The sequence below is a fragment of the Hetaerina americana genome, unplaced genomic scaffold, assembly GCF_022747635.1.
Source record: "Hetaerina americana unplaced genomic scaffold, ioHetAmer1.1.p SCAF_5, whole genome shotgun sequence".
In the NCBI taxonomy this organism is placed as follows: domain Eukaryota; kingdom Metazoa; phylum Arthropoda; class Insecta; order Odonata; family Calopterygidae; genus Hetaerina; species Hetaerina americana.
Window position 1 is genome coordinate 14,187,087 of NW_027287095.1, and position 15,211 is coordinate 14,202,297.

The following is a 15,211-nucleotide window of genomic DNA, read 5'->3' on the forward strand; positions in this document are numbered from 1 at the left end:
ATTATTGTGAATGAATGTACCTGGTAAAAAACACTTTACAGTAATGTGGGATCCGAATCACAGAAAAGGTACACAAAAACTATCACAAGAAGAAGAAAGAGTACCCAAACATGTGTTAATCACCTCATGGAGAAAAACCATCAAAGCAGTTAAGTACTAAAAATTCTAAATTTTGAAGAAGTCGAAAAAGTTTGAATTCCCTGGAATTATAAGAGATTTAAAAAATTCACTCTATTACCACAAAAATGCTCCCCTTCCACTCTCCATTATTCTCCATTGCCTTAAACTATATACTGCCAAAACAAGGACAACAGACATAAATGGACTACAGGATAAATTTGTGTGTTTTAAGCATAACCGCTAACTCATTAATTTAGGAGACATATGAATTAAGAAGCAAGTGCTTGATTAGTATTCCAATTTTATTATTGTTACATTAATGGTCAGTGGAAAAACATTAACAGGCTTATTCATTCAAAGTGATGAAAAGGCCAACTTTGTTTGAAAGCATTGAATATCAAAGACATCAAAAGATTTTTGATGCCGAGCGATGAATTTTTGGTTCCGTCCTATCCCTGATGTAAACCAGATGTCTCTGAGAAAATCAACTAAGGCTATTTTTCATAGTTTTTTTGTGCAAGGGAGGACTAGAAAATTGAATTTTAGAATAAAATCCACCACGAATGCTTAAAATTAGTTTTAACCCAAACACAGATTTACTTCAAAGAGTAATTGTCGATGAGATAAAAGGTACAATGAAACAAGTAAATACATACACATGTCAAACAAAGTTTTCTTGGCTGTCCACCCTAATTCATCACGGGCCCTGGTAGCATCAGCATATGATGCTGGAACATCTCCTGTTCTCCTCTCAGTCAATGTATATTTGATGCTCTTCTTGGAAGCTTTTTCAAATGCTGCAATAACTTCTAAAACTGAATGCCCCTTGCCAGTGCCTAAATTATATGCTCTCCATCCATGGAAGCCTTTGGGAGTTGGTTCCTTCCCAAGGAGCTTTTCCAAAGCTGATATGTGGCCAGATGCTAGGTCTTCTATGTGTATGTAATCTCTCACACCTAAAAAAAAGCTCTCTTTTTATAATACCCACAATTCTCATTCATGTAGGAAAATGAGTATACAATACTTATTTAATATATAACATCACACATGGCTCAATAAATAAAACACAATATTCGGCAAATGTATGTAAATTGCATGAAAAAACTTCATTTCATGATATTTAATTTAAGGCCAGGCAAAATTCAATTGATATCACCCTGGCAATCATGCACATATACAATAGATACCACAGTTACAAGCCTGAGGTGGTCAAATAGGTGAGGGTAGAGCTTACCCAATAATAAGCTCAAGGGTGCATGAAATTCACACACCAGGGCAGAGGAGCTACTTCCTTTCAATAATAATAATAATGTAAGAAGTGAGGCTCTGTTTTTCGACAATATTATATTAATTTTTTACAAACTGATTCTAAAACCCATTAACTTCACCATTCATGAATTACCTAACAGTCTTTAGCAATCTGTATAGCTCATTACTTCTAGCTAAATTATGTTATGGTTAGCCAAAACCTTACACAATGTTTGACGATGGAGACATGAGAACCTCAGGAAACAATTACTACCATATTATGTACATATAGAAAAGGGAATTAGTAGTTCATATACAGAACTTGAACCATTACAATCCCTCCTGCTTGGGGTTTGAAAGAGATCTGTAAAGCCAGCTGAATATATCATTTCATTCATTCCCTATCCTATATTATTAAGATCAATCTTGCATGTGGTAAAAAACTTATTTAAAATCTAAATGTATGTTTGCAGTTCATTCCCAAAATTTTGTTTAAAAACAAACATTAAAGTTTCAACTACATTTCTCCTCATATTTTTTCTCTACATGATTGAATTTGTCAAGGTATTTAAGTAGTGACAAATTAGAAAACTTCTACTAGAAACTGTGAATACAAGGGAATACAAGGGAAGGCAATATTTTGATAGAAAGGAGGCATTGCCAAGAGCTACAAAGCAACAGGTTAACCCAGTGACAAGAGAATGAAAACAATCATCTATGCAATTGAAAAATAAGCCAAGAGAACACATGTTTTGTGACTGTAAAGTGGGGGTAATCCTGAAGATAATACAACTCGTGTGACAAGTTTTGCGTACAAATTTTTACTTTACAACCCTTTCTAAGACTTTATTTCTTTACCATGGCAATAATCAACAAAGAAAATCACTAGTTTCATCAGTATGCAAATTTCATTTTGTTCCTGGTATTTTGATTCAAACAGCTGGATACTTATGTAGTACCAAAGCTACCACTGTTTAAATCTGTGGAATTTAAATTTGAATTTGAACTAATTGCAAGATAAGAATGTCAATGTTCAAATTACCAGGACTGTTCAGAAAGTAACCTCCATTATGCTATAAAAATACACTGGAATAGAAACAGAACATTTATTATTTTCATCTCTGAACTAACTTTATCTCTTAATTAACTTGTACACATATTAGCCAAACAGATTAGAAAATTTGCCATATCTCTGAACGTCTATTCAAATTCCTTCCACATAAAATTCTGCCCACTGAGATTGCAGCCAACCATGATGGCGTCATGAAGTTCCTCATTGAGATGAGCACAAAACATGTATTAGCCGAACTTTTCAGTTATGTTTCCATGCAAAAAAGTCTTTAAAATCCGTGGAAAACTTTCTAAAGACTTCAGATATCATAAAATGCTGGTTTTCATGAACTTTTTCATCAATTTTCAGGTGCAATTCATCATTCACCACAGATGGAGCGCCACTTCTGCCACCATCATGGACATTTGTGTTCACTCTTAAATGGACAACAACACTGATGCACAACTCTTGTAACACATCACATTTGGTCCGTATAGAGCACAAATTTCCCAATGAATTTCAGTAGTTTTGAAGTTTTTTTATCAGTAATAACCTTATCACTGAACGGACTTCAAATTTGGTAGGAAATTGAATTGTTCATTTTGATATGCAATTGTAAACAAAAATGACAAGCAGCGTAACCTTCCAACCACTGCAGCTGGAGGCGTACTGACCTACTATGTGTGCCAATACAGGGACCATTCAGCTCCCTCCACAAATTCTCACGCTAATCGAAAATGGAGGTTACTTTCTGGACAGCCCTTGTACAAATTAAAGAGCTGTTCTTATTTGAAACATATAAACTCATGGTTGTGCATTTATTAGTTGATGAGGAAATGGCATTACTAATATATTCGATAAAAATAACACATGGATTAGTAGACATACCAGTGCCATCTGGTGTACTGTAATCTGAACCATAAACGCTGACATACTCTCTCTTGCCAACAGCCACTTGAGCAATATATGGCATCAAATTATTAGGGATGTCAAGGGGGTCTTCCCCTATTAACCCAGAATGATGAGCTCCCACTGGATTAAAATACCGAAGAGAAATAATTCCCCAATCCTGAAAAATGAAAAATTCATAAAGTACATGCAATGCAAGAGATGGTCCAGTTCAGTGAAGATAAATTATTCCTTAATTCAGGGATGACAATGGAGCCCATTCATTGGAAATGGTTTGGTGTCGCTCTGTAGTGCCCATGATGGAGTTCATGCCAAGGGTTCCCAACATATCACTTTCAGCATAATTTTGCAAAGTAGGGGCTTTGTGTTTGAGGGAAAGCAAAATGGGTTCAGTTACAAGAGGGTGGGTGGGGGGGGGGTCCTAGATATGCTACCCTGTCCAGAATACGTTCAGGATGGATTTGGTCCAAAATCCTATCCAAATCCTCACGAGTATCTAGAACTACTTACTAAACTGGTTTTCCTCATCTTAGTTTCATATAAGTCATACAGTGTGTTCCACTTATCTTCAACTTCGATACTTATCACAAATTGAGTAGCTTCAGGGGTGATGTGGAGGAAGTCTAACATAATGAATAACTGATCATAGCACTTTTTCAATTGATAAAATTTTTTAATTTACAACTGGGTTTCGATGTATCACATCATCATCAGGTAACAAAATACATCGCAACCCAGTCGTAAAATAAAAATTTTATCAAGTGGTAAAGTGCTACCATCAGTTATTCATTTTGAAACTTATACTTCAAATTTGTAGTTTGCAATCAAACTTGATGGACACAGCAAAGACATATTAGCGTAGCAATGGTTGAAACAAAGGACATCTCAATTACCCAGAAAAACATTAATAAATAAACATTGTAGTTATTAAGAGAATATAGTTTGTTTTTTCTTAATGAATGGTCCTAGTGGCCCTTATGGATTCAGTCCAGACCTTGGGCCAAAACCATTCCAGAGCAGCTCCTCCCTTCGACTCCTTGAGAGGTTGGTTCCGCAAAGGACCAAACTGGGGGTTGGACCCATTTCAGGCTTTGGAATGGGTTCTGATCCTCAAACCGAACATTGCTAACTGGGCTGAGCCATTGGATTTGGTCTGTCTGATTATGTCACCACCCCTGCCTTCAGTGGGCACATGGACAAAAGGTGTGATCCCATCAACCCCATCCCTTTTTCTCGCTGCGTTAAATTACTCTTAATTCTGCCACTCACTTTTGAGGGAAGCAACCAAGGGCAAGTAATGTACAGTAATGGAAAATGATGCTCACCCAAAGTTTTTACATTAAAAATGGCATGCATTGGGGCAAAATGGTGACCATGGGCCATCAGTATTTTGCCCTACAGTGTTTCTCTTTCTACAATGACCGCAGGGTTGAATGGACCCAAGAGAAGTGCTTATTAATTTTAATGTTTTTGTAAAATTTTCATTCTTTTAAGAAGCATACCACAACACTGAATATTCATTCCAAGTCAAGATTTTAATCTCAAGAATTTACAGCAGACTCAATTATGAGAACGAGTGCTGGCAACCAAAAGACTTGGCCCACCGGCCAATGTGTGGTGTCGTGTCTAGCAGTAGGGGAGGCAAAGTTTTTACAGTCATCATCACACAAAATCTTCAATGAGGGGAAGCTGCATCAGCAAAGAAGAGACAGAAGTGGACCGAAATAGTAGCATAAAAGACTTCATATGTTAGGACAATGTTGAGCACTGGAAAATTAGAAAAAAATAGAAAATAATATAGCGAGAGATGGGGAAAGGAAATAAATATTTTAGGCTGTGACAGGTGAGATGGAAGGATAGCAGGGATTACTATAGTGATATTTACAAAATAATAGGCAGCAGAAGGGAAGAAAGAGATAGTGAAGGTTAGCAATACTTTTGAACGAAAAGGTAGGAAGAAGTGTGGTAAGCAGTCCATAATGATATACGTTATAGCATGGCATCAGGAATACTGGGGATATACTGGATATCAAGAATACTCATTAGTGTACACAATTTAGAGGTGGTATCTACAAACCAAATGAAAATTTCAATAGTTTCATTGCATACAGAAAGAAAAACTCTTTGCACACCCACCTCATCTGATTTCCATAAGTCTTTCAAAATTTCCTCTACAAAGAACTTTGATCTTCCATATGGATTGGTACATCCTTGACCTGTGGGGTGATCCTCCTTAATTGGCAAATCTTGGGGATCACCATACACTGTTGCAGAGGATGAGAAAACAATCTTCTTCACATGAAACTCTTTCATCACCTGAAGGATAAAATAAGATACATCTTTATAAACTGGCATACTACATGCAGAAAATAATCCATCCAAAAGCAAAACAAATATATTATTCATATGTGTGGAGCAGTAAAATCTCAAACAATAAAGAATATTCAACCACAAGCAGTATCTGACTGCTCAGTCATTGGAAAAGTAAAAAGACATGAAATCAACCCAAAGACAATTGCCAACTCTATAATACACATACAATCTTGAGGGATACACCCACAGGAGTGAAACGAAGTGGATATGAAGTAAATGCTTGGAAGACTAAAATAAAAAGGGTATTTGATACACTCTGTCATTAATACGTAGAAGCTGGCTTGTAAAAGTCAGTCTTACATTGAACTAACTTAATAGTTCTTTTTAGAATGAGCCACATTAAAGTTTGATTCATGTGAAATTATTTTATATTAGCAAACTATAAATATATTATAGAGTTAATTAAAAAATAATTTTTTAAAAACTATTAATAATGATTAGGAATCGATGGCTGATATGAAAAATATTTAAAGATCCATTCTTATTTATCTTTAACAAGGTTGCTTCTCTCATACCTCCTGCTCCATACTCGCATCATGCAAAGCCGTTTTAATATTTTAATTATAGTTAACTGTAATTGTGGTTAACACAATATTTGATTATGCATTGAAAATAGCTTAGAGCTATATATTTATTTTCCAAATAAATCATGCGTGCAATTCATCATTAAAAACACAGGGAGTCAAACCTATTGCACTGCATTAATGGCATTTCAGACTTGTGAACTTGTAGTCATCAGATGAATTATAGTAAGAAAAAATGCATTTATGCATATAATGGATATCTGATTTATTATGGATATATAAAACTTCCATGAAGAGGAGCTTGAATCTATAGGTAAAGTTTACATTAATCAGCATATTTTTCAGCAATTCATGTGAACTTTCAAAGATAAATGTGATTTATATTAAGTTCCTGAAAAATAAAGTCCAACATGAATGAAGGACACATTCTACTCTTATTTGAATTGAAGACTAACGTTCCAAACAGTTAATACCCATAAAAAAATGTTTGCCATCTCTGAACAACATATAATGTACAAGTACTTGGCAGAGGGTCACGATGGTGCATAGGCTAACGTACAGGCTTCCCACCCAGAGAACCCGGGTTCAAATTCTGGAGACAACAAATATTTTTCAGTGGTATCCTGATCCCTTCTTGAGATTCTTTGTAAGGAGCACTTTGAGCGAGTACGACATCCATCATCGGATGGGACACTTATCTGCGTACCACTTGGTGCGTTACGACAGGATTGTTATGCATGGCTCTCACTCTTCCTTTCCCACCATAGCTGTCGGTCACCTCCCAGAAAAGCTACCAACTAGGTACTTAGCATGATTCAACCACCATTCATACAGATTTTTCCTGCTCAAATTTTTCATGAAGATTACATATTCACATTGCCTTGTTCACCTTAAGTGCAATTGTAGACGTCTCTTTTCATATGTGAAAGGTAATTCAGAATATCAGACATCTCATTTATTTCTAAACCGCAAATACTGGAAATCAGCACATTGACATTCCCATTACAAAGCTTTTTACCCTTCCGTGCATAATCCTGGGCACAGTTAAGAGGGTCATGTAATCATCCAATCCAAACTGACTTACAAAGCTCTCAGGTAAACCTATCACACTCTCACCTGGCTCTCCATTGAACCCTCGTTCCAATTGATGAGTCATCACTACAACTTATTCATGGAGAATGATGTCTAACTCCTTAATTTGATTACCCAGTCGATTCCATCTGGAATTTTGGCCCACAACAGGATTTGTTTTTGCCACCGTTGTCATTGAAAGAGCAGCTATCTCTCACAAACTCTTCTGCAATTCATACCAGGCATCGCCCTCCTTCCTCAAACCTTAAATGTAATGTACCAACCTACTGCCTCAGCTTTGAGTTAAGTCGACTGCCCCAGGTCATAAGTTGATCTAACTGATCCCCACCACAAAGGCTGCCGTGTGTCACATTCCCTGCCCGTGTCTTTGGGGGCAGAGGCTATACATTGCATGCCTATGTGGTAGTGGAGTTTCCCCTTCTTGCTTTTTAATTCTAATTTCCACTTTATTGGATAGATTTTTACTAAATTTGTATGTACATGTGTACGTTGGTTGATGGTATATGTTTTGCATGCATGTGGGTTGAGATGGTTTTTGCATGAATATATATGCCTCAGTGGATGAAGGTTTGCATGAATATGTTGGTTTTGGTTGTGATTTTGTTCTCTTTTACAGGTGGTGACCTAATACCCCTGCCACATGCCCTTGCAGTGGCTTGTGGGATATTGCAGATGTAGATGAAGGCAACCTTCTTGTTTGCTGCTATGACCGCTAAACACATTCTGCCACGATTTGAATTGAACAAATACCTATGACATTGTATGTACAATATTTCATCATAATATCTTGTACTTTTAAAGCCCCCAAAACTGCAAGTTTTAATTCACCACTGAAATTGGTCCCCTAGGTTTCCCACCCTTCAAGGAGCCATGCATTCAAAATGCCACACCACCCGGTGAGGTTTCCAGGACTACCCAAGGGATATCTATTTCCTGGGGGACCTTCGTCACCTCTTACAACAAGCAGTAATACATATGATGGGAGCATTCTCCATTGCCCTCCCAGCAGAGAGTGGGTCCACCTTTCCATGTCTTCTTCATCTTTGTACTTTCATCAACTGAAGCATATCACTGGACTTCAAAAGGGGGCACTTTAGACTGGTGATGATAATGGATCTGCATTACCACGAAACCCACAACCTAGGATTCACCCACATTTTTACAGTGACCTCATTAATCATCAAGGTCATCTCTTCATTGACACTATTTCCTTTGTCTCCATAACCTTAAAAATCACTGCTCATGACTGATTTAATACATGCTAATGGTATACAAGTCTTCATAACTAGGATGGCAAGCACAAATTTTTTTCTCTAAACAAAAGTTACATAGGCTGGGGAGGGAATTTGAAAAGGTAAGACGGTCACCAAAGGAGCTCATAGGGTGAGGATTATGATGAAATGGCTACATCAATCTTCATCCCCTAAAGGGCCTCAACAGGTATCTTTCCTACCCAGTAATCATTGTTATACCCCTACCAAAATACATGACCCTAGCTTGTTCAAGGGAGTACTTTTCCTGATATCCCTTCCTGTGATACTTATTATCATGTTTCTGAGACACATGTATTTTTAATTTAAGTTAATAGAAGCTGTATTTTTAATTAAATTTAATAGAAGCAAAGTGGAAGATGCACTGCGAGGATATGGAAAGTTTACAAAGGAAGGATGAAATCGGTATGCTATACAGATAGGTGAAAGCACTCTTAAGAAGTTAGAAGAGAAAATTTGAAAATCTAAGATAAGTCAGGAAAAGAATCAATTGAACCAGGAAAGATTCAAGAGAGATGGAAGAAATATAAAGAAGAACCATATGATAAATACAGCAAGCCAGCAAGTTTAGACATAGAAAGAGAATATGACATAGATGAGGATAGATTAGGTCCAGGTTTACTCAATGGTGAGAGAGAAAGAGGATTAAGAGAATTGATACCAAATAAAACCATGGATGAAGATAACTAATGAAGCTTTTGTTTGACAGTTTACCAAATGGTTGCAAGCATTTCTAATTGCACTGGAAAGTCATGGCAGTGTTGGGAAGAGGGTTGAGACAAGGATGTCTGTTATAACCTATGCTTTTCAAAATACGATTGGTCCTCGTATATATGGAGGATATGGTTTAAGAGTCATGGGAGCAACTGGAAATAGAAATGAAAATCAGGGTACAATACACAAAATCAGTTAGATTTCCAGATAATCTAGCTTTAGTTAGCAAGCCATCCCAGGGATTACACCCTTTGCTGAGTGCATTAGAAAGCTAGTGTGATAGGTATGGGATGAGAATAAATGTAAACAAGCAAAGATAATATGGTTTTTGATAAAGAGAGAGGCTAAGTTAAATATGAGTACATTAACTAGAGCACATGGACCATTTTACCCATTTCGTCTTAAAGGATCAAAATGGTCAAAGTAGTGGGGATATGAGAAGAACTCCATCAGGTAAAGAGGCTTTCACAAGGAGGAGGGCATGGATGACAAAGTAAGAGTAAGGATGTTACGAAAGGGTTCGTCAAAACTTTAATATGGAGTGTCGTTTTGTATGGTGCTGAAAGATGGTCATTGAAGAAAATGACAGGCATAGATTGGAGGCTTTTGGAATGTGAGTATGGAGAAGGATGGAGGTGAAATGGACAGAAAAGAAAAAAATAAGGAAGTGCTTGTTGGGGGAGGAGAGTAGATTGCTGGGGGAAATCCAAAGGAAAGGTGGATTCAGAGCCACAAACCGGGTTTCTCTCCATCCTTCCTTACCCATCAATCCCCAATGGTGCAAATGATAAATATAATGAATAACTGATCGAAGCACTTTTCCACTTGATAATTTATCAAGTGGAAAAGTGCTTTGATCAGTTATTCATTATGTTTGACTTCCACCACATCACGCCTGAAGCTACTCAATTTAGTGCAAATCACCTTGGCTGTCGGTCACCTCCCATAAATCTACTACTGCATTCTCCTCCTCCATGTAGAACATATACTTTGACAATGAAAACTTCACCTTGACACGATTTTGTCCAGCAACATTCTGCTCTGAATCAGTCTAAGTGACAGCTTCCTTCCAACTTAAACATTCAGCTTTCTGAGAACATTTTTACAAACCCTTTATTCACACCATTTATATTGTGAACATCGCAGGTAGTGTCCGCCTCCCAACCGACTCATTGAAGGTGCATTCTAGCCACATCCAATCCATATCGAATTAGGGCCTATAAATATAATTCAAATTTAGTTCATTCTATCATCCTTGACAAGCTTGAGATTGATGTGGGCAAATTTTAAATCATTGAAAGTGCGACTATCACCATCCCCAACATTGAATTCCATTGTCTACACACCATCGAGAGGCCAATGGTCCATGTAGGGTTGTACCCTTAGAGTGCAGTGAATTAAAGTTGGCAGCATGTGCCTATATCCCTCGTAAAACTGATAAACTCTGCCTAATGATAAACAAACAATCAAATTTCCTAATTATATGCCTTTCAAAACCTTTTTCCCCATATTAAAAGTGCTTCTTAAGCTCTCTATTGCCTTTCACGTGGTGGGCATAGGACCCGAACAGGATCTTTCAGCAATTTTCACACCTAAGCCCATCAACCTGAAAATTTTTTTTACCTCGCCAGGCAAGCACTCAAAACAAGAGAATTTCCACCCATGGCCATGTATCTCAGGGCGTTCCTAAAGACTGCCTCATAATTGCTATGAGAAGAAGTTTCATTTTTCTCAAATGAATGACAAAACATTTTCCTCATTCAAATCCTCTGATTATTCAAGACTCATCAAGTATAATTGTCCATTGTCATACTGTCCAATGTCCACATTAACTGTACCTACACAAAAGTTTATTTATGCAGTGAAAAAAATGCTCTTGATAAATGTCAATGAGCAATATTAAATGACAATGGCCAAGTCAAAGGAAGCCAAAAATTAAATTTGTAGCCATTATATCATGACGATGTTGCATATAATTAAGAACATGCATATTAAAGTTTCTTGGATGCATTAATTACACATCAAATTGCTGTTCATCCATGTTTTGCAATAAAAATTCAATGACCAAAAATTTAAAATTTTTTTGTCAAGTTCATGAAAAATGCAATAATATTGCATGCAATACAGATGAAAAACAACACAAAAACCAATATATTTTGACATGGGGGCGACGGTTAGCAGTGGTGATTAGGGGAGCTGACCAATAGCTTAGGCAATTGGTGAATTATGGAGTTGAGCAGTTTGGAAAAAGTATGGCTGTGAGAGAATGGAGATAGTTGGAGAGGGGCCCCATGTTGCTTTAGTCTAATGTTACAGAGCAGTGCCAAATGGTCCACAATTTAATGACCCTTCCAACAGATGGCATAATATGCCACTCACACTTTCCTCCAAGTAGGATCCCAGAAAATGATTCTTCAATCACAGGGATTTGAAGCCAGGTCCTTAGTTAAGACACCAGTACATTAGTGTGCATCACAATTAATTACAGCAGAGCATTAAACCAAAGCATTAGTCTGTAGGTTTAAGTTCCCATGAAGTCTTCTTGAGATCACAACTGTAATTCTTCCTCTCTCAACAACTTTGAACTTCTTAGTCCAAAATATTTTCAAGCTAGGTTATCTCCTCCAGTATTTCTGTCCTGTTTTAATATTTAACTTTCCTTTCCTCTAGAAATACAGGAATTTGGGACTAAAACCCAGATCCCTCTTACTTCCAGCAATGTAAATGTTTCACCTAGTTGAGCTACTTAGCAACCTTTTACAACATGAATGAATTATTGCACGTACATCATCACAAGTAAATGCAGTCATGCAGATTGAGCCACAACCCAAGAGGATAAAACCAACATTTAAGCGTATTGGTGTTTCCCCAACAGCGGCAGTCCCTCTTACCTTTATGCAACCCAAAATTTAACAGGTGTGTTCCAGCACATGCATTCTACATAAATTCAATTCATGTTAAAGGCACTCCATGGTAAAATAAAAAATGACACCAACGGAAATATTTTATATTTTGGCAATCATTTGGCAGGCCTTTGCCAAACAAAGTAGTATGGCGTTCTCAGCGTGTGGGTGAGACAGATTTGGTTTACAATGGAGGGGGCTGCAAGGAGAGAAGTGGAGGGGAGTTTGGGTGGGGAAGGAATAGCAGCGATTGATTGGTAGCTGGTATACTAGGTTTAGACTGAAATACACACACATTCCAACTCCTGGGTTTTCAACTCAATACTGCCTGCGGATCACTTCTATTGTGGTTATGTTTAAGCAGTTGTTGAAGGATTGATTGTGGGAAACAGTATGTTTAGGAGAGGGGTGATTGAAAAATGCAGGTGATTTTATTGGGTAATGTTGTATATTGATACGGTTAGAAAGGGTGGTATTGCATTCAAGTACATAAAAAGAGGTGCAAAGCTACAAAAGACAGTAAATTAGGTACATTTTCCAAAGTGGAAGTAACCTTTGAGTTTGATTGGAAGGAGAAACTGGAGCTTTCCAATTCACTGACTACCAGGGGCAGAATTCACACTTAAGCGGCTGTGGGGTAAGGAATGCAAAGTGAGGGTTGGGGATGAAGGGGTCTCCGAAATTTGGTGTGTCATGCAAATCTGTGGGATATTTGAAAAGGACAGAGGATCTTAGACTTATTGTTTCCTTCGGAATCTTTTGGATGTGTTTATACACATAATAAATGCCATTCCTGAAACACACCATCTTCTCTGGAATGCAATGAGAGATGGTATTGCTGCCATAAATACAACCAGGAGAAGCTGTAACCAAATCAATAAAAGGTGTTATTATTGACCAACCAGCTCTTATCCAATGACCATCATGGAAATGAAGAAAAGCACTTCTCTGTAAAAATGGCGATCTGGAAATATATTTCCCACGTGCCATCATTTTCCTACATTTTCAGAATTTTATTGGAAATAGGAAAGTTAGTTTAACAGACACACAAGAGGATTTTAAAAACATATTTGATGTGGGGTACAGGATAACTGTAAATAAACAATGATGAACTATTAGGTTTATTAAGTTTCCGCAGCAAAATGACACATCTGGGATCTGAACCCAGGACCTTTCACTTTCCAGTCGAGTACCCAACCAACTGAGAAGATGTGACGCACATATTTCTGTGAAAACATTAGGATGGTATTCAGCAGCAACAATGCTGGTGGCAGATCTCGCCTATACTGGCTGCTCCAAGCTTATCATGAGATGTTGTAGATTGGAAGAGAAATACAGAGATGGGTCCAAGGAAAGAACACACTTCCACCCTGGAAGACACACACTTAAATATGGGCATACATAAGGACAACATAGGATGATTAAATTCTGGCACTTTCTTGATGCATACTGGTCTCATCACCCATTGTTGCCGACAGGGCACTCCCCCCCACTTTTTTATTATCCGCCCCCTCTTTTAAGTGCCCAAACAAATTATTTTCTCTAACCCCTCTCCCACCTCCTTAGTCCTCTCTCTTCTCCTTTCTTTTGAAGTTTGTTTGGAAGAGGAAACTGTGGAGTAGAAAAGGGGCAGCCTTGTGCAGTTGCATGGTAAAGAATATGGAGCAGGGGGCAATTTGGGATTTGAATAATCTGTTCAATTTGCATTGTTGGAAAGAGAAAAGGAGGCATTAGAAGGATGAGGATTCATTTTCTTAGCTATGGGGCAAAGTTCCTTTGAAATATTTATTTTTGAGAGCATCAGGAAAGTAGGTTCAGACAATCAAGATGGTCCAAGGAATTAGGACCCAACATAAACATTTATGTAATGCCGGTACATCATTTGCTATTAGGACCCAACATAAACATTTATGTAATGCCAGTAAATCATTTGCTATCTTTTTTTATGCTTCCAGCCATCTCTTTACAGATGCTTCCCTTTGCCTTCACAAAGGTAAACTGTCAAAAATTTGCAATTAAATTATTTATAGTTTCAAATGCTCCAGTATCATCCTCCTTTATCTTTAAAACATTTAATATAAAGACGAACTAAAAAGGACAAACACAGTGTTAGTGATGAAGGTTGAAAGATGTGGCTTCCTAGCAGAAAAAGGTGTCCTGACAGAGAATTTAACCACAGACCATTGACTTGTCAAGTCTATGTACACAACACTTCAAAACCAAGGATGGCATAAGAAGTTCCCCAAAACTTCACCAATTTGGCAAATAAGAATGTTTATCGTCACAATCATATGGCTCACCAAACATAATTAATACAAAATATAGAACAAAAAAAAAGATTTGCTTTTTCTACATCTAAACGGTCCATGCCACCTTCGTCATTATGAGAGAATTTATGGATGGAATGGGCTGAGAAGGAAAGGGAGGAGGGGAGGCGGAAGGTTGGTGGGAGGAGGGGAGAGGGAATGGGAAAGATTTAGAGTGGGGGGGGCGGTTGAACAATGCATTAAATTAATGGTCGCTGAGGATGAAGGATTGTAATGTTCATGAGCAACATTCTATTCAGGAGAATGACAGGATTTAAATATCCATGTGTGTGCACTAGTAAATCATGTTACATTGCTGTGCTTATCCAAAGAGATGTTGTGGACAGCAGTGAGTCAGGGAAGCAGAGAGGGAGAAGAAATTACAGGATGCTCACTAGAAATTAATTCTTAAATTGAGGGATGTGGTGCACTGACCAATGGAAAAAGATAGCCAGAGGTGACATGCTAGAAGGTGTATCTTCTTGGAGGCACTGGAAGAAGCAGGCAGGAATGGGAAATATTTGAGCTGCAGTTGGGTAAGAAAAATCTTTGAGAATGGGCTCAAGTTTTGCACATGGTATGGTTGCATGAAGTTGGAGGGATTTTGGGAATTGGAACGGATTTCGAAAGGGTCAAGTTGTTTCAAGAAAACAAAATTTTGGAGTGTAAGAGGACACCTTGATAGCCTAATGTGCTAAAG

General features: G+C 37.6%; 1 protein-coding gene across 2 annotated transcripts in view; it reads right to left on the reverse strand.

Annotated features, from left to right (window-relative positions):
- The window catches only part of Gale (UDP-galactose 4'-epimerase), a 31,214-nt gene that overhangs the window by 2,113 nt on the left and 13,890 nt on the right, over positions 1 to 15,211 (reverse strand). For both annotated transcript variants that reach the window (XM_071592455.1, XM_071592454.1), the window contains exons 6-8: positions 5,465 to 5,644; positions 3,308 to 3,488; positions 777 to 1,076 (exon numbers count right to left, since the gene is read on the reverse strand). In XM_071592455.1, the coding sequence (XP_071448556.1) occupies positions 777 to 1,076; positions 3,308 to 3,488; positions 5,465 to 5,644 (661 nt within the window). The remainder of the gene's footprint in view (positions 1 to 776; positions 1,077 to 3,307; positions 3,489 to 5,464; positions 5,645 to 15,211) is intronic.